The sequence below is a fragment of the Lithobates pipiens genome, unplaced genomic scaffold (genome assembly GCF_037356315.1).
Source record: "Lithobates pipiens isolate NorthernLeopardFrog02 unplaced genomic scaffold, aLitPip1_a1.2 Scaffold_1, whole genome shotgun sequence".
In the NCBI taxonomy this organism is placed as follows: domain Eukaryota; kingdom Metazoa; phylum Chordata; class Amphibia; order Anura; family Ranidae; genus Lithobates; species Lithobates pipiens.
The window spans coordinates 75,127,996-75,148,479 of record NW_027507685.1 but is presented as its reverse complement, the minus strand read 5'-3'; the positions used below and the strand labels follow the sequence as shown (position 1 = coordinate 75,148,479).

The window sequence follows — 20,484 nt, the reverse complement described above, 5'->3', positions numbered from 1 at the left end:
TGTTTTTCTCCCTGCCACCACCCTATATTAAAATTGAAAACAGATCCTGTGTAAGAAACTTTACTCCCCCTGGTCATGTGACCAAGGTATTGCTTACGCACTCTCTCTTACAGTGAGCTGTTTGGGCAGAGCTGACCAATGAGCGGCTGTTTGTGAATACTAAATACCTCTTTGACAATTAAAGTGGTTGTAAAAGCAGAAAGTTTTTCATCTTAATGCCGTCTGTGCATTAAGATAAAAAAGCCTTCAGTGTGCAACAGCCCCTCTCAGCTAGGTTCGTCACCTTTTTTTTTTCAAGCCAAACCCGAACACTTCAACGGGGCTTGGCATTTTTTTTTGTAGCATACACTATGAGATTGTAGTGGGACACCTGGGACACCTCCGTGTGCCCTAGGGGAAAGTAATTCAACACGCACATCGGTGAACAGCGGGTTTAAGCCAATTGCATGTAGTGCAGCTGTGCAATATAGTGCAGGTGTGTGTAATGTGCAATATAGTGTATATTCAGTGTGTAATGTTTGGTGGGGAGCATCCCGGTGTAATTTTGAGGGGTGGGGGGAGGTCTCCTGGTGTAGTATGGGGGGGGGGGCAGGGAAGTGAAGGCACCGGAGGGGGGAGGGTTCCGATGAGCGGAACTTTAGGGTGGAGGTCCGCTTTAAGCTGTGCATGATACATGAGCCTAAGTATGTATGTGTATTGTATTGGGGGGGGGGGGGGGGTTGAGGACTGTATGTGTATTGTATGGGGTGAGGATGAGGACTGTATGTATGCATATTGTATGGGGGGGGAGGGAGGAGTGAGGACTTATGTATGTATTACATTTAGGGTTCTTTACTGTAAGAGCAGCAAGGATGTGGAATTCCCTTCTGCAGGCGGTGGTCTAAGTGGGGGCATTGATAGTTTCAAGAAACTATTGGATAAGCACCTGAACAAATACATACAATGTCATACTTACATATAATCACACACATAGGTTGCACTTGATGGACTTGTGTCTTTTTTTTTTTTTTTTTTTTCAACCTCGCCTACTATGTATTGGGGGGAGGGGGTGTGAGGACTGTATGCATGCATATTGTATGGGGGGGGGGGGGGGGGGGGTTAAGGACTGTATGAATAGATGGTGTATGAGGAGGGGTGAGAAACCTTTATTGAATTTCTGACATGCACAATAGCCCAAACACTTACTGTACAAGTCCCCCAGAGTGGTCTCAAAGCAGCAGGTAACATGGAGACTCCGCCTACAACTCCACCTCCGTGTCCTTTCTGCAGCCAGCCAGAGCCCAAGACCTTCGTGTTCCCACGTCTGCAGCCAGCCAGAGCACCCAGCAACATGGAGGCTCCACCTCCGTGTCCCGCCTGAGCTTAGCACACTGAGCGGATGGAGGCACTGAGTGCAGGGGTAAATGGGGAGGGAGAAACGTTGGTATGGCAGGAGCAGAAATCACTGCGGACATGGCGATACAGGCACAGTGAGCCGTGGGTTGGGTTGGGTGAAGTATTGTCCGGGTTAGAGGTGGGCAGAGACCAGTCACATGTCTCAAAAAACGGACTGTCTGGTTGAAAACCGGACAGGTGGCAACCCTAAGGCTGACAGAGAATAGGAAGGGGCTGACACAGAGCAGGCTGTCCTGGGCATGGTCCCTGCCTGTCACCTCTGAGCTCTGCAAGTCTTGTTAGCCTCACCTGGTGCAGAGCCACAATGCCATTTGGTGCTATCACTGATCTCTCCTCTCAGCCTCTCCCCCAGAAACTCGGCTGCCTGCTCGAACTGTACAGTGTCCCCATCCAGCATCCCGATGCCCGGTCTCCCCGCTCATCCATGCTCCACCCCCGCCGCCAGTGGGATTTAACAGCCTCCCAATTCCCCCAGCTCACTGACAGAGCTCCTTCTGCCTGCCCTAATTGCGCTCCCGCTCAGCTGATCTACTGTTTGGCAGAGCAGTGTGATCTCTATTCACTTCTCAACCAGGATGTGTGGCACTCTGGTTGAGAAAGGTAATTGTAGATGTTTAATGTGCCCGGGTCTTAGGTGGACAGAGACCCGGACACATGATTGAGAACCTGGACAGTCTGTGTGAATACTGGACAGGTGGCAACCCAGTCCGGGTGAATACTGGACAGGTGGCAACCTTACTCTCAGCCCCAATTATAGTGAACCTATCCTTTAACCACTTCATGATTCCAAACTGCACATATACTGCAGCAGGGCGGCTGCTCTGTGCCAGTCCGCATACCTATTGCCTGATCCGACACTCTGGGTCTGGGGCGTTTATGCGCGCCACTGGCGACACGCTCCCACTGTGATTGGACACAGCGAGAGCTGATCTGTGGGTACTGCAGACTCTATGTCCACCGACGCCCACTGATCATTAGGCAGAGAGCCAGCACGACGATCTGCCTATGTTAACAAGTCACATGGCTGCTCTGTCAGTAGAGAAGGCATTGATCCTGTTTTCCTGCAACACAGGATCAATGCCTTCCCTTAGTAAAAGCACCTCCCACGCAGTGCACAAACACTGGTTAAGCACACAGTTAACCCCTTGATTGCCCCTGATGTTTAACCCCTTCTCAGCCAGTGTCATTAGTACAGTGGCAGTGCATATTTTTAGCACTGATCACTGTATTAGCGCCACTGGTCCCCAAAAAGTGTCAGTTACTGGCCCAATTGTCTGCCGAAATATCGCAGTCCTGCTATGAGTAAGACATTTTCGATTTTTTTATTTATAATAATTAATATTAATAATTTTTTATTTTTTTTTGTTTTATAGAAGAAAGTAAAAAATATTGTTGTTTTTTTTTTTTCAAAATTGTTGGTCTTTGTTTGTTTATACCGCAAAAACAGAAAAAAACACAGTTGTGATCAAATGCCACCAAAAGAAAGCTCTATTTGTAGGGGGGAAAAAAGGGCATACATTTTTGTTTGGGTACAGCGTGGCATGACTGCGCAATTGTCAGTTAAAGTAATGCAGTGCTGTATAGCAAAACATGGCCTTGCCATAAATGGGGGGGGGGGTAAATCTTCCGGAGGGCAAGTAGTTAAACTTTAGCGTTAAGTTTTGCTTTATAGACAGGGAGGTTTTGAACCTCTATCAGTGTTTTCCATATGCCCATTTTCCAACCTCATTGTTTTATCCTGAGGACCAATACCCAACATTTTACAGTTGCCACCAGACCAAAAACAAAGGGAAGGCTGTCAAGTGGGATTTCTACTTTATATGTGGGTGATTTCTATTTCTTTACTGTGGTGTTTTGTGGAGGTAAGAATTTCAGGGAAATCTCCTCAATGGGGTCTCAGTTGCCAATAAAAAAACAGAACTATGTTCTCAATAATCTCATTCAAGCCCAAACTTAAAATAAAAAAAATATATATATAAAGGTTTTGGCTGATGTTATATTTTTATCCCTCTGAAATACAAAGCACACATGCAGATCAGAAATGTTTATTTTAATTTAACAGAACTTTTATTTATCAGCGTGTTTGATAATCTTTATAATGAATCTGGGACAACTCCCTTTTCTCAAAAGAAACCATTTAGCTGGAGTTACACTTTAACCCATGCACTGCCTGACCAAGTCAATATTCAGATCTGCTCAGCTGCTTGCGTCTATTGTTGACATAAGTAGCCTAGATCCTTGGCAACCTATAAAATCATTTATCGAATGAAGGGCTGCTGTTCTGCTCCAGCAGTTTATTGACCTGTGCTCTGATTGATGTGTTGCCTTTTGTGATTGTAGATTTGGTTAGCATTCATTATTATACAGATGTGTCTTGGAAATTTAATAGATGGGCAACTTGTATCCTAGTATTGATCAGTTGTTCCAAATTTTAATAAAAACTACTGAAGTAGGGAACAGAGAAAAAAAGGTAAACTCAGCATCTTTCCAAATAACTGTTCTGTTTATTATATAATAATAATAATAAAAAAAATATATATACACATATACACACACACACACACATTTTTTTTTTTTTAATAAACAAGCTTGCGTAGATATCGCATTTAATACATCGTACAATTGTAAGCAGTACATAGGCAGTCTAGTTTATTATCAGGGTCTTAGGAATGTGAGGAAAGCGGCTAAAAAAATGTTGCAATCACTTAACTCCCCCATCAACACAGCCAGTATTGATGGTGGAATATCTCTACAGCGCTATTGTGTTGCGCTGACTGGGAGCACATGGAGAACACAATGGACAATGACGACAGCTTTAGCCGCCGACAGTGATCACGTGAAACAAATTTAACAGGCTGGTTATACTGAAGTCGCTCAATGGATCTACAACCAGGCAGCCTATAGATGGATCGAATCTCTGTGGATCCCTGCTGCTCCAGCTGAGATTTGATCCATCTATGGCTGGCTTAAGTGGCATAAGAGTTAGGCCGCGTACACACGGGCGGACTGTCTGGCCAACTAAGTCCGTCAGACAATCCGACAGACAGTCCGTCCTACTTTTGAATGAACGGACTTGACCACACACGATGAACAGACAGTCCGCTGAAAGCTTGCGCGATGACGTGTACAGCACGTACGACGGGACTAGAAATACGACGTCCAATACACTGCAATGCAACCTTCGGCCGTGTAAATCCTTTCTGAGCATGCACCATACTTAGTCCGTACAATATTACGGAAATTCCGAAAGACTTAGTCCGCCAGACTGTCCGCTGAAAAAGTCAGCTGAAGCCCACACACGAGCGGACTGTCCGCTGAAACACGTTTCAGCGGACCAACTTCGTCAGACAGTCCGCCCGTGTGTACGCGGCCTTAAGCAGCCCATAGAGGATTCTTCTTTTTTTCTTTTTCTTTGCTTTTCTTTTTTTTTTTGTTTTTTTATTTGTTCAGTCAACAGCTTGAATGAAGGAGAAAAGAAAAAAAAAAAAAAAAAAAAAAAAGCTTGATTCCTCAATCAACACACTTGAGGTGGATGGGGAATCCTCACACAGTACCTTTTTGACAGCAGGGAGAAAAATCCAACAGGGGGGATAGGCAAGAATGGTGTATCTACTTCTCTTTACCCATCAGTGGCGGCTGGTGGTTTTTTTTTTTTTTTGGGGGGGGGGGGCTGTTTGCCAGTCAGTCTGGCACTTACCCCCGTCGCCGGTGGGTGGAAGGCAGCGTGGTACAGTGCTCCATGGCAGCTTCCAGCTCCTCCCCTCCTCCTAGGCGTCCAATAGGCTCGCCTGTCCTTTCAGCCAATCGGGTGACCGTGTTAAAAACCGGCTTCCCGATTGGCCAGGAGGAGGATCATTGTTACAACAGCGAATATTCATTCGCTGTTGTAACACACCTGGGTGGGATCAGAGCGGACTCTCTGCAACCCGAGCCCACCCTATATTGAAGCCTATTAGAGCCTATGGCTCTAATCGGTGCTTCAAAAAAACAGCCCCCTTCCCCACCTTGGAATTCATGCGCCGGTGATCTGATGGGAGGGTGGTGATGGACGGGGGGAGGCGCTCGTGTACCCTTAATGGACGGGCTGCCCCTGTCACCCACCCTTCCCATACATGGATCAAAATTAAACTGCCCAACTTGTCAAATTTTGATCCATGTATGGACAGCTTTAGCATGATGCCAATTAAGTTGGCTGCAGTGGACAAAGCATACCGTGTGTGTGTGTGTGTGTGTAAATAAAAAAAAATATATGGGGTGGTAAATGTAATCGTCTCATGTGTTGTGCTGTACACATTTTTGTAAAAGCAAATTGGATAGTTGGGGACACAAACAAGAACATATGGACAATCCTTTGCAAGAGGCAGCACTTTATCTGATGGCTCATGGCCTGTAAAATATATAGGCAGTGTTTCAGTATAAATGTCAATCTCAATATAAATATTTTAAAGAAGGCAAATATGATGTCATGTTTTCCTGTTTATTTAGCCATGTATAATGAATGAACTGTCTGGATTAATGACCTGTCTCTGAAAATGGTCACACTAGCTATTAGTTAGGTTTAATATACACCTGCTCTGCAAGCCTAGGCTCTATTAAATCGGAACTAACCCCATCAATTTAATGGTTTTAAAAAAACGGCATTCCCAGAGTGCCTTGAATTTAACTGTCACATTTGCTTCTGCTCTCAAACTGTCAAACAAACCATCAAATGCCTTGTGTCCTAACTCATCACATGTGCAGCACTATGGCATCTACAGATCATACAGAGGCTAAGATGGCAACTTTTTTTGGCTGCAAAGGATGGGAGGGTTTAGGTCTGCTTTAATCTGGCCATGTATGATTTTTGAACAAAAGCTTGTATGAACAATCATACAAACATTTGTATAAAAATTCTCATCAGTACTTTCGGTGACTCAATGAAAGTCGTTCAAAAGTAATTTAAAAAATGTTTACTTTTTACATTCAATTTTGTAATGAGTAGAATTTTCTCAAATAAAAACCACATTCACTGTTAGAAATGTGATTTATTAAAGAAATATTTTCCATCATGATCCTTTGAATTTTCACTGCTGTTGAAAACAAACATCAAACAAGCATTTCTAAAATGAAAATTCTCGAAATTCTTGTAGTTTAGGGCCAGCTTGCCATAGCATTTGCATCAAAGATCACCATCTAGGTTGCCCCATGGTGCTTTCTACTTAGAGCTGGACCTACAGTGTCTTGAAAAAGTATTAATATTCCTTGAAATTTTCCACATTTTGTCATGTTACAACCAAAAACATAAATGTTTTTTATGTGTTAGACCAACACAAATTGTCACATAATTGTGAAGTGGAAGGAAAACTAAAAATGGTTTTCAAGTTTTTTTACAACTATGTGAAAAGTGTGGGGTGCATTTGTATTCAGCCCCCCTGAGTCAATACTTTGTAGAACCACCTTTCGCTGCAATTACAGCTGCAAGTCTTTTTGGGGATGTCTCTACCAGCTTTGAACATCTAGACTCTAGATCAGGGGTAGGGAACTTGTGGCTCTTTTGATGGCTGCATCTGGCTCTCACCTCTCAATCCGCGGAATGCGTGGTGTGCCGATCCGTGGATTGAGCCCATAGGAAAGGCCGCAGCTTCGGCCTAGCTACTGAGCTGCGGCCATCTTGGTACACCCAGCGGCTGCCTAGGTAAGCGGCACACTGACGTCATCATCACCCGCCTCAACTGCTCATGGATCTGCCTGCCTGTGTAGTGGTAAGCAAGCAAACAATCATAGGGGAGATGTGGATATTACAGTGGGGGCGATGACGTGGATATTACAGTTATAATTGAAATAAGTCGATTATATTAAAAAAAAAATTGTTTTAAACCTATTGTATGGCTCTCGTGGAATTACATTTTAAAATATGTGGCGTTCATGGCTTTCTCAGCCAAAAAGGTTCCCTACCCCTGCTCTAGATGTTCAAAGCTGGTAGAGACATCCCCAAAAAGACTTGCAGCTGTAATTCTAGAGTGACATTTTTGTCCCTTCATTGCAAAAGCTCTGTCAGATTGTATGGAGAGTGTCTGTGAACAGCAATTTAAGTCTTGCCACAGATTCTCAATTGGATTTAGGTCTGAACTTTAACTGGGCCATTCGAACACATGAATATGCTTTGATCTAAACCATTTCATTGTAGCTCTAGTTGTATGTTTAGGGTCGTTGTTTTGCTGGAAGGTGAACCTCCGCCCCAGTCTAAAGTCTTTTTAAAAACTCTGCGACGTACACACGATCGGAATTATGGTTGGAAAAAGGTCTGATGGTTTTCCCAACGGTATTCCGCTCAAGCTGTCTTGCCTACACACGGTTACACCAAATTCCGACCGTCAAGAACACGATGATGTACAACCGGTACAACGGGACTAGAAAAAGGAAGTTCAATAGCCAGTAGCCAATAGCTTCCATCTCGTAGTTGAATCTGATGTGAGAGTTTTTGCATGTCAGAATTGCATACACACGATCAGAATTTCCAATAGAAAGTTTTTCCATAGGGAAAATTGAGAACGTGCTCTCAAATTTTTGCTGGCGGGAATTCGGCCAGCTAAATTCCGATGGAGCATACACATGGTCGCATTTTCCGATGAAAAGCTCCAATCGGTCCGATTGTGTGAACGCGGCATAACAGGTCTTCTAAGATTGCCCTGTATTTGGCTCCATCCATCTTCCCTGTCCCTGCTGAAGAAAACATCCCCACAACATGATGCTGCCACCACCATGTTTCACAGATGGTGTGTTCAGGGTGGTGTGCAGTGTTAGTTTTCCCACCACACTAAAGGTTTTGCTTTTGGGCCAAAAAGTTACATTTTGGTCTAATCTGACCAGAGCACCTTCTTCCACATGTTTGTGGCTTCTCGCCATTAGAAAACGGGACTTCTAATGGCTTTTGTTCAAGAATGTCTTTATTCCTGCCACTCTATAAAGGCCAGATTTGTGGAGTACATGACTAATAGTTGTCCTGTGGAGAGATTCTTCGACCTGAGCTGTGGATCTCTGCAGCTCCTCCAGAGTTACCATGGACCTCTTGGCTGCTTCTCTGATTAATGCTCTCCTTGCCCGGCCTGTCTGCTTAGGTGGATGGCCATGTCTTGGTAGATTTGCAGTTGTGCTTTACTCTTTCCATTTTCGGGTGATGAGTTGAACAGTGCTCCCTGACATGTTCAAAGCTTGGGATATTTTTTTTATAACCTAACCCTGCTTTAAACTTCTCTACAACTTTATCCCTGACCTGTCCGGTGTGTTCTTTGGCCTTCATGATGCTACTTGTTCACTAAGGTTCTCTAACAAACCTCTGAGAGCTTCACAGAACAGCTGTATTTATAATGAGATTAAATTACATGCAGGTGGACTCTATTTACTAAACAGGTGACTTCCGAAGGCAATTGGTTCCACTAGATTTTAGTTAGGGGTATCAGAAAGGGGGCTGAATACAAATGCACGCCACACTTTTCAGATATTTATTTGTAAAAAATTGAAACAATTTATAATTTTCCTGCCACTTCACAATTTATGTGCAACTTTGTGTTGGTTGATCATATAAAATCCCAATAAAATACATTTTACATTTTTGGTTGTAACATGACAAAATGTGGAAAATTTCAAAGGGTATGAATACTTTTTCAAGGCACTGTAGAAGATAGTGAACACATAAGACTGATCTCTATCTATCCTTTTGTGTGTGTGTGTGTGTGTGTGTGTGTGTGTGTAGGTATGTGTGTGTAAATATCATATAGTATGTTCAACAGCAAGCTAGAGATAAAAATAGCTCACTAACTCATTTATTTTAAAGGCTAAACTGAAGACCATAAATAGATTATATTGCAGCTTTCAGTCCTTAGATGTGATGGTTACATTTTAGTTTTCTTCCTTTGTTCTTGGCTTGCAAAAAAAAAAAAAAAATGTCAGTGAGTATAAAGAATCTTGGTTGATCTTGTCAGAAATGCAGTGTGCCCTTGTCTCTTCCTAGCTTCTTCTGCAAACTTCCTATTTGCCTGTCCTTCATGTCATGGAGACAACCATGGCTCCCTCCATGGACACAGTAGTAATCACCCAGGGACAGGAAGTGTGTTTTATTCGCAGGATTACCAGGTAAAAATAGAACAAAAGAAACTTGTAGACTAAGACTACATTCACATCGGCAATTAGGGCTGGTGCGAATTGTAGGGGCAGTACATTCTGCACGTTAACGTTGTCAGCATACACAGGGGGATACAGGAACAGGCAGGATCAACCAGGTATTTTATGTCACTGTGCTATAGATCAAGTTTTAAAGGAACAGGAGTTTTTTCTTTTTAGGGTTACAACCACTTTAATGTATTCCCTGCATTAAAGAGGAGCTCCAGACTCCTTCAGAAAAAAAAATAACGGTCAGCAGCTACAAATACTGTACCTTCTTACCTTTAGACCTCATGCACACTGGACATTTTTACAGTTGCTGTTTTTGGCTTCAGACATTTTTTTTTCTGCAGCCAATGAACTCCCCAGCATGTTATTCTATCTGTCTATGCACATGTAGGCTGTTATCAGCATTTTTCGGCAGGAAAACCCCCAGAACTAGTGGGTTTTGAGAGGAGTTTTTCAGCTGTAAAAATGCTGTAACTCTGAAAAAAGTGGCTCTTCCGTGTTTATGAAAGTTTCTGAGCCAAAAGGGGAGTATAGTTTTGCTGCAAAAACGCTGCAAAACTCATTCTACAGCTACAGCTTTCTAAAGCTAACTCTACTGTCATTTTTATAATGTCCTATCGCAAATCCAGCGGTGTCTTCACCTGAACCAATTTTTCAATAAGCTCTTGGGTGGTGCCGCCGCAATCTCATCTAAGGGAAACCGGCAGTGAAGCCTTGCTGCTTCACAGCTAATTATTATTATACAGGTTTTATATAGTGCCAACAGTTTGCACAGCCCTTTACAACATGAGGGCAGACATTACAGTTACATTACAATTTGGTATAAGAGGAATCAGAGGGCCCTGCTCGTTAGAGCTTACAATCTAAAAAAATTACCTACTCTGCTGCGCTTTGAGTGGCCTGGTGGCGGGAGGAGGGGGACCCCAGAAGAAAAAGTTCAGATCTGCTCTGTGCAAAACCATTGCACAGAGCAGGCAAGTATAACATGTTTGTTATTTAACCACTTGCTTACTGGGCACGGTAGGGCAAGGTCGCACCAGAATTCACTTTTGACTAATTTCACTGCAATAAATTTAAATCGAATTGGCTATTTATGGTTTATTACACTTTCCAGACCATGTTTGCTCTTTTCATTAGTTTAATAGCCTCCCTAGCGGTAATCCCGAGTCTGGCTCGGGTTGGAAATTTACTAGCAGGAGCGGTAACCCTGAGCCAGACTCTGGATCGTATCGCTGGATGCAGGGGAGGACACAGTGAGACTTACTTACCTTGTCCCCTGGATCCAGCGATGTCCCCCGTGCTGTATGATCGAGCTGTCCTCCGCTCGATTCACAGTGCCGAATGCTGCCGAGCTCCGTTCCCTGCGGCGTTACGGCGCACGGGAGCGGAGAACGGCGGCAAATTAAAAAAAGTAAAAAGACACAAAACGCACAGATTACAGTACTGTATAAAAACATTACACACACCCTTTGTCCCTAGTGGTCTGTGCAGTGCCCTGCATGCACTTTTACCGTATATACTCGAGTATAAGCCGAGATTTTCAGCCTCTTTTTTGAGGCTGAAAGTGCCCCCCTCGGCTTATACTCGAGTCATCGCTGTCTGCCTGCTCGATCAGCGTGTCGAGCAGACAGACAGCGGCCATTCTAACATTCAAACGCCGCGCCTCCGGCTCCGCCTTCGCCTGTGATAGGCGGAACACTGAATTTCCCAGCAGCCTGTGTTCCGCCTATCACGGGCATCGTCTCATCCTCGTACTACGGACGAGGATGAGACGATGCCCGTGATAGGCGGAACACAGGCTGCTGGGAAATTGAGTGTTCCGCCTATCACGGACATCCGATAGGCGGAACAGCAGTCAGTGGGAAATTGAGTGTTCCGCCTATCACCGACGGAGGCGCGGCTTTTGAATCCTAGAATGGCCGCCGACGAAGAGCTAAAGGACGGAGGCTCGGCTCGGGACGGGACGGGACGGGCCGGGCCGGAACGGGACGCAGGCTGGACGGGACGCAGGCTGGACGGGACGCAGGCTGGACGGGACGCAGGCTGGACGGACACAGGCTGGACGGACACAGGCAGGCTGGACACAGGTAGGCTGCACGGACACACACACACACACACACACACACACACACACACACACACACACACACACACGGATGCATGGACACACACACACACACACACACACACACACGGATGCATGGACACACACACACACACACACACACACACACGGATGCATGGACACACACACACACACACACACGGATGCATGGACACACACACACACACACACGGATGCATGGACACACACACAGGGATGGATGGACCCACAGGGATGGACGGACACACAGGGATGGACAGGCATGTCTCACCCTCGGCTTATACACGAGTCAATAATTTTTTCCAGTTTTTTGGGGGTAAATTGGGGGCCTCGGCTTATATTCGGGTCGGCCTATACTCGAGTATATACGGTATATTATAAATACAGTTTTTTTTCTGCCTGGAATTTGGAGATTGTCCATAGCAACCAAAAAGTGTCCCTTTTTCAGTGTTTTAGGATTTGATTACATTATTCAATAATTTTTATTATTCTTTATTATATTATAAACTTTATCATACCCGGGATGTCTGCTAGACTCTGGTTTAAAGAGATTTAAGAGCGTTATTCCTAAGAATTACAGGACTACAAAATAAAACGCCAAATTTCCATGCAAAACAATTGTACCGCTTTCAGCACCTAATTCCAGACTGAATCATACCGCCAGGGAGGTTAAGGGAAAGATCGTGTGTGTGTGTTTTTTTTAATGGACAATTGATGCACAAACTAATTTGCAAGTATACAGTATGTAAACCCTCAAACCCCTTGTAAATGAACTCATTCAGTTAAAAATAAAAATGAAAGGCAAACATTTGTGTATACATATAAAAAAAAAACCTTATAAATGCCTCCCTTCCTTATTTAAGGTCTGGTCTTCCCAGTGAATGGCTGTGAGGGGGCTCATGGCAAGTCTGATCATTGGAGGAGAGCAGGCATTATCAGCATACCTAGCGAGAACTGACCATGCTGTGCCTAGTATGGTTATTCTTTCATAGGAAAGCAGAGGGATTTGCAGGAACCCCAGGGATTTCACACAAAGAAAGCAATACAAAGAGAAAAGGATGAAAGGATGTTTTTTATGAAATACATGGTACAGCAGGCACATATCAGGAATACGAATTGTTGATTGTTGGGCTTAAATATTTAATGTTTCTCAGAAATGTACATGTTAAATGTATTTGCATTTTAACAATCAGCCAGCTCTAATTTAGTAAAATTGCCCAAAGAGTCATCTACCTTACAAACATGTTGACAGTAAATGAGCCTTTGGGGTTATCCTAGTACAGGGGTTTTCCCTCTGCTCTTGTATTTGGCTTACTTCTTATACTTAAAGCGGAACTTCAGTCATATTTTTTTCTTAACTTGCCATCTATTAAATCTGTTGCCCTTGTTGTTTTAACTTTGGATAGTAAAACATTTTTTTCTACCAGTAAATACCTTTTACAGGTCACTGTATATTGTCTGGTAGAAAGCCTAGGCTTATGATATCATGTACAGCTCCCTCTCTCTCTCTCTCTCTCTCTCTCTCTCTCTCTCTCTCTCTCTCTCTCGCTCTCACGAGTGTTTGTTGGGAAGGAGAGGGGATGAGTCATAAGAGGGCCAATGAGAGCTGCAGAATTGGAGGTGTGCCTTGGTTTGTCTGCGTAAATCCAGGAAGTGAACAGGCAGCAGCTTCAGCTGCCTACAGTTTAAATGGCTGCAGCCAGTGGAGGGAGATTTCTGCAGCATATTTGGCAAGTACAGAATCACACTATATATAAAATAATATGCAAAGCGGTTTGAGGGAAGCATCAGAATAGCAAAGATGTTTTTATTACAAATTATGTGAGCAGACTTCAGTTCCTCTTTAATATCTGCAAAGAAAAAATTGCAAGCATTCCCAGCAATATCTTTAGGTGCGATTGCTTGGTAAGATGCGTATCAAGGATTCCAGATGCTTGCTCATACAGATACTGATCAAATAAAATTTTACTTTTAATGCAAATGTTGTACCCGGTGGCTATTGATGAATGAATCCTCAAATGATATCTAATTTTGCTCCTAACGGATTACTAAGCAGACAATGGCATCAGCTTATAGTATATGTAGGTGACAGGCCCACTTGGTTTGAAATTCTTTACAGAAGCTAGGCTCTCATTTCACTCAATAAACATGGCTGTGAGTGAGGTCATTTAGCTAGGAAAACAGTGTGACCTCTGAATGTCTCAGAAGTGACTTATCTCCGGCATGTTGGTTCCCACTGGAGATCTGACGTCTTCCAGGAACTGTGCAGCTCTGGTGATTACTGAATAATAACCCTATTAGTGGGTTTAGGGCCCCTGAGAGACCCAGCCGCCATCCTGCAGGCTCACTATATAAACACTTCGCCTTTCCTCTATACCTTCCTCTACACAAATATGATCAGATTAAAAAGCTAGAAATAAGTCAGAGGAGAACTCTGAAAAACCAACCTTTTCTTTGCTAATTGGATTCTTGTTCCATGTTGCAGGAGGTGGACATGCCTGATGAGGTGAACATTGATGATCTTCTGGACATGGAAACAGACGAACAGAGAAGAAGCAACCTACAGGTTAGGAGATGGAAAAGCAAACTGTTTTAGGCATTCTTGCCTTTGTTCATGCCTTGTTGTCTACAAATAACTCTCGAGTTAAAGTGATGTTAATCCCAAAAACATAAAGAAGAATGGTTAACTGATCACAAGTGTTATATAAACTTTCTACTTGGCTCACATTTGCCCCTATTTACAGTCACCCTGCTGCTCGTCTTGTCAGTTGAGTAAAGCCGGCCATAGATGGTTTGAATGTTGGCCAGTTCAGTAGCAACCAGCCAAAATTCGAACCATGTATGGGCCAGCTGTGTTCTGTCGGGAGAACAAAATGGCTCTATGGAAGGGATTCCCGCATCAAAACGGTTTGTGTTGATGGGTGAATCAAGCAAATTTATTTTCTGCAACCCATGGTCGCAGAATATTTCTCTGTCTATGACTAGACTAAGTCCGAAAGGAAATTCGACATCGCAAATTTTTCTTTGAGTAAGATATATTATTATAATTGCCATTGGCAAGTGACTTTCAAGGGTTGAGCTCCAAGTTGCCCCCCTCTCTATAAAGTAATTTTAAATGATTTAATCAGATATATTTTATGATTTGAACAGCTCCCCATTTTCTAAAAATATCCTGTTTTTTGTTTTTTTAAATGGATCAGAATGATTTTTTAATTGAGAGTGCTAATGAGAGAATCACTTAATTACTTTCAAGCTATTTCCTTCACAGATCTGTTTCCGGACATTGTAGAGTTCAATGGTTTGCGATGTTATTACATGTTTTATTTGTAGATACAGGCAGCAGTCTAGCTGTGATAGAGCCTGGTCAGAAGCCACTAAAAAGACAGACCACAGACATCTGTGCATAAATGAGTAAACTTGTGCTGACAGTCAATATTCTGTGTTTGTCCTTATTGGGATTTTCTTAGGAACCAGTGTCAGCTTTGATGTGGTCTGTAACTGAATTTGTTCCCACAAGCTCAGCCCAGATAAAAGGGGAGAAGCCTGGTGAAAAAGAAAGGGGTTATCCAAGAAACTGTCTACTGTGTAGGCAGTTAGCTTTTTTCCTTCCCCTGCAGAACACCCATCATATTAATTGTTTTTCAAAAAACATTTTTTTACCCATGGGAAAATGTTTGATTTCCTTATTTTGCATCGGAGTACGACACCTAATTCAAACAAAGATGATGGGGCAGTTATATGACCAGTGTCTATGGATTCTCTTCCCTTATGGTGCCCATAGATATCGGAGGAGGACTGGGAATAAGGATGAGCTCATGCATGTTCGCAAACAGCACGTGCAGAGCCCGCCAAGAAGTCGGCACTGCAGGAAATGTCTCACTGCCTGTGATTAGCGCTGTGCAGTGGCGAGTTCCCCATAAGGAAAGTGTACTGCAAACAGTGTGGTGCAGTAATTAATGGCTATGGGACAAATTGAATATTGGGAGTTGTCTTAAACAACATGGTTTATTGTAAGACATATCTATATATATATATATATATATATATATATATATATATATATATATATATATTATAATTTTTTTTAATTTTTTTTTTTAAACTGGGCATTGTAAGGAAAGAATTCTAAAGAAGAAAGTATCTTTATGAGCTGCACAAGACTGCTGTTCTGTAAAAATGATATAGACCAGTATACAGACTTCCTGACCTTTTTTAGTCAAGCCACCCTTAGAAATTCTGCACAATCTTGAGGCACCCCATTTTAAAATGCAAAAAACTAAACTAACTTCGGAGGTCCTTCCTTGGCTGTTACTCTTTGACCTCCCAATCTTCGGGGTGACCCAGTTTTGCCAAAGTCATTATATGTGCTGTTTGTTATATGCTGTAACTGCCTAGAGAGTTAATTGTGTACTCAATACTCTGGCATTACTGTATTTGCATTGTTGCAATGTTCTAAGTCAGTGGTCTCCAAACTGTGGCCTGGGGGCCAGATGCGGCCCTTTGCTTTTATTTAGGCCTTGGGGCACCATTTCATCCACTGATAGCAACAATAGGGCACACTTCTTTCCAAAGACACCAACAATGAGGTCTAATGACACCAATGATGGGGCACAATTTCTCCTAATGACACTAACCATGGGGCCCAATAGTTCGAATGATGGGACAATTTTCCCCAATAACATCAATGATGGGGCACAATTACTCCCACTCACTCACATCAAAGATGGGGCATTGTTTTTTTCTCAGTGGCGTCAGGACCTTTTCTACTTCCAATGGCGACAATCCGGCCCACCTAAAGTCTTAGTTTAGAAAGTTTGGATACCCTTGTTCTAAGTTGTTAAAAAAAAAAATTGGAAAAATAAAAAAACCCTTAACTAACAGTTTCACATAAGGCAGCCACCACAGGCACACACATAGGTTAGCCAACGTTGGAGGTGATTTATTCTTCCAAAGCCAACACCCCTTTGGACACTAGTATTCCAAAGTTTTACTTCTCCCTCAGTTTCTCTCCCTCATTCAGCTAATGTAACCCCAGTGCTTATGGTGTGGGGCAGGGGAGACGCAAATAAGGATGCTGTGCAAGGTGCCTGACGTCCTCCTTATCAAATAATAACCTCATTGGTTGTTAAGACCCTGGCAGCTAGAAGGTTGTAATGATGCACAATGAAATCTTGTGGCTTTCTATAACTCAAAGGCAGACTTGATCCACCACCTGGCTTGTATACAAATTTTGGGCAATTTTTAGGCATTTTGCAAGGCACCCCTGAAGAAACCTGAAGGTACCCTGGTTGAAAGTCTGATTATGGACTCCCCTAAAAAAAAAAAAAAAAAAAAAATCATTCCATCATTATTAGTAATCCTTCTCATTCAATTTTCTTTTACAGTTGAGTACAAAGCATTTTATAGTATTACATTCTTCCAAGCAGGAGGTTCGTGGCAACTTCCTTGTGTCAGGTTAATGCAGGTCTGAACAGGGAGCTGATAACTGTATTACACCAAGCAGCAGTTACTGACTGTGGGTCCCTTTTGAGATCTAAATTATAGTGTCTCTCCATTCAGGGCCACCATCGCACTTTAATCCATAGCAGCTTTCCATGAGTTATAGTGAAAGATATGATGGAAACCTTTGCTTGGCCTCAGCTGTGTCTGGTATGAATAGAATGATGTCATAAAATGTTGTATATGTTTAACAATAGTAATACAATATGTACTGAATTTGTCTGATTGTGTAATATTTTTATATTTTCCAGATCCTCCTGAGGTTATGTACAAATAACACAGAGGTATGTGATTTCACTTTCTGATGCTCTTTTTTGTATTTAGTTGCTCAATATGGCAAAAAATGAGGAGCTGTACTTGGGTACTTAGGGAATTTATAGGCCCTGTTAGTTATACCAAGCATCCTTTTGTAGTATTACCATAGCCTCGCCTCCACTGACTTATCTACAGCCTTAAGCCTAGTACACATGGGTCAAACGTCGGGCGGCCATGTGTGCTGCAGTCGGTCCGGCAGAAGCCGGACGTTTGGCCAGCTTGTGTTGAAGGGGCATTAATGAAAAAGGTCTGCCAATTGGCTCCCAATCAGTGCTCTCAGCCAATGTGCTCTGGTGGAGGGGCTGTCCCCCTGTCAGAACACAATAGCACAGCAGGGGAGATTGCTGTACTAACATTGCATAGGTAATACAGTGGCTCCTGTGGAGCTGTCAGTTTTTTTTTTTTCGTTCAGCCCTGCTGGGTTGAATAGCTAACGACTCCCCCAGATTGGTTTGCAGATTGCAGTGTGAAATGGTACAGGAATCAGATCGCATGAATGTCAACACCCATGCAATCCAATTCCAGTGTGGACCAAAAAGTGCACTATTCTGGTGTAAATGTGATGGCATTTCAGCCATACAGTTGCACAGACATCGCATGTGATGTGCACAGCAATGCGGTGCGAATCATATGCAATCTCTGTGATTGCACAAGTGTGAACCAAGGCTTAATGTTATTATAGGTGAGGGAATAGGACCGGCCCAGATTAATGGATGCAATTGGACTATTGCTCAGACTCAATTAAAGTAATTGTAAGGCTTTGTTTTTAATTTTTTATATTTATTATAAAATAACAAACATACAGTATCCACTGTGCCGTTCGTTTTGCACAGAGTGGCCCCGATCCTCGGCGGCTCCTCCCCGCATTGTATAACCCTCAGAAGAAGCGCTTTCCCAGGGGGTTACCTTGCGGGCATGCTCCTGAGTCTAGCATTTGCGTCCATAGGCGCCGAATGTATGACTCGGCCCCACCCTCCGGCACCCGCGTCATTGGATTTGATTGATAGCAGCACAGCTATTGGTTCCCGCTGCTGTCAATCTATCCAATCAAGACCCAAGAACCCCGGGCAGAGGAAGAGCATATCTCTGCCGTGGGAAATTCCAGGGCTCAGGTGAGGGGGGGGGGGGCTGGTCACTAGAAGACATTTTTTCACCTTAATGCATAGGATGATAATATAATGATGATGTAATAGAAAATGGGAAACATTAACCAGATCAGTCAGTAAAGGGTTAAATAGTGGTGGCTTAGCAGTGATACAGAGATTTGTAGAGGGGGATGGAGAGTGTAGGAGGTGATTACTGTGTAGAGGGGGAGTAGAAGTTACATTAGATAGGGGGATGGGAGATATGTATCGGAACTGAGGAGGAATGAGACTAGAAGAGAGAAAGACACAAGACCTGAAACTAGGTGATCAGCTGTGGCTGTGTCGGGGGGGGGGGGCAGAAAAGAATACACAGGCCGGGGGCAGTGAGTTGGAGGAACAATCCACTGTGAGACAGAGAAGGAGAGTACAGGAGTGACTGAATGGAGACTGACCTGAGCACGAAGAATGCCAGCAGGACAAGTATCAGGAAGGGGGGTGGGGTAATAAACTTACGGAAATTGATAGAAGATAATGCAGGGAAGGAGAGCTGATAACAGAGCACTGAGCCATGCAGGAAGAGAATGCCAGAAGGGTGTGTATCAGCTGCTAATGTAGCAGAAAGGCAGAGGGAGAGAGACCCTTGTTAGCTGCTGGGCCCCTTGATGTTCTTCCCGCCCACTAAACGCCGGTATTCTGCCAAAAACTCAGCTGTTTGTCTATGTACCAGGCTGTCTGACAAAGGGGGCGGAGCAATGCACATCGGCCCTGCCCATCCCCGACATCAGAGCTTCAATTTGACAGCTCCACTCACTCTCCCTACAGCCATATACCCCGCTTGCCCCCAAATCACTGTCTGCACTGGATCCATGGTCACACTGCTGCACGTCCAGTTAGGTTGTCAGCAATGGGTATGGGCACCACCCCTGAATCCGGGGACAAATCCGGGGACACACAGGCTCTGGGGACAGTGTACTCAAAACGGGGACTGTCCCCGGAAACCGGGGACGTCTGGTCACCCTACAGTATATGCTCTTGCTCTCTGTGGGGAAGCAGTGGTCTGACATGCCCTCTGCTGAGTAAGGCTGCTTTCACACTGGGGCGGTATTCAGGCGTTACAGCGCTAAAAATAGCGCCTGTGTAACGCCTGAAAAAAACCAGCCCCTTTAACTCCAGTGTGAAAGCCGGAGGGCTTTCACACTGGAGCGATGCGCTGGCAGGACGGTGAAAAAAGTCCTGCTAGCCGCATCTTTGCAGCGGTGAAGGAGCGGTGTATTCACCGCTCCTATACCGCTCCTACCCATTGAAATCAATGGGACACTGCGGCAATACCGCCGGCAAAGCGCCGCTGCAGCGGTGCTTTGCGGGCGGGTTTAACCCCTTTTCGGCCGCTAGCGGGGGTTAAAACCACCCCGCTAGCGCCCGCACACCGCCGCTAAAACGACGGTAAAGCGCCGCTAAAAATAGCGGCGCTTTACCGCCGACGCTGCTCCCGCCCCAGTGTGAAAGCAGCCTTAGAGACACAGTTCTTAAATCAACAGCGAGCATGAGCTTTGCTGATTGCTAAGCTAAAGTGGCTGTGTTGCCGGAAAGTTCCGGTCGTGTGTACGCGGCATTACAAGTGTTCATGTCATAGGTGGATAGTGGCCTGAGTACCTGGTGTATAATTTGTGTATTTCGTGATATCTTCTTTAAGAGAATATATATAGTTCATTACGATGTTTTGGTTTGGACACTATTGTTTAAAAAGAACTTCAGTCTCCTTTAACGTTCTATGCTGTTCTTAATTAGATTTTAGATAAAAAAAATTTGTCAAGGTATTGGAGACTTTGCCTGTATTTTTTTTTTATTTTTTATCACAAATCCAGTCTGCATTTTGAAGCTTTAGCTTTTTCCTGATATGGGCAAAGCCAGAATAACCCAAATGTTCCCATTACTCAG

General features: G+C 43.7%; 1 protein-coding gene across 1 annotated transcript in view; it reads left to right on the top strand.

The window, feature by feature from the left end:
* Window positions 1-20,484, top strand: part of PPP1R14A (protein phosphatase 1 regulatory inhibitor subunit 14A) — a 64,568-nt gene that overhangs the window by 26,448 nt on the left and 17,636 nt on the right. The window contains exons 3-4 of the mRNA XM_077458232.1: window positions 14,133-14,213; window positions 17,398-17,430. Coding sequence (XP_077314358.1) covers window positions 14,133-14,213; window positions 17,398-17,430 — 114 coding nt within the window. The remainder of the gene's footprint in view (window positions 1-14,132; window positions 14,214-17,397; window positions 17,431-20,484) is intronic.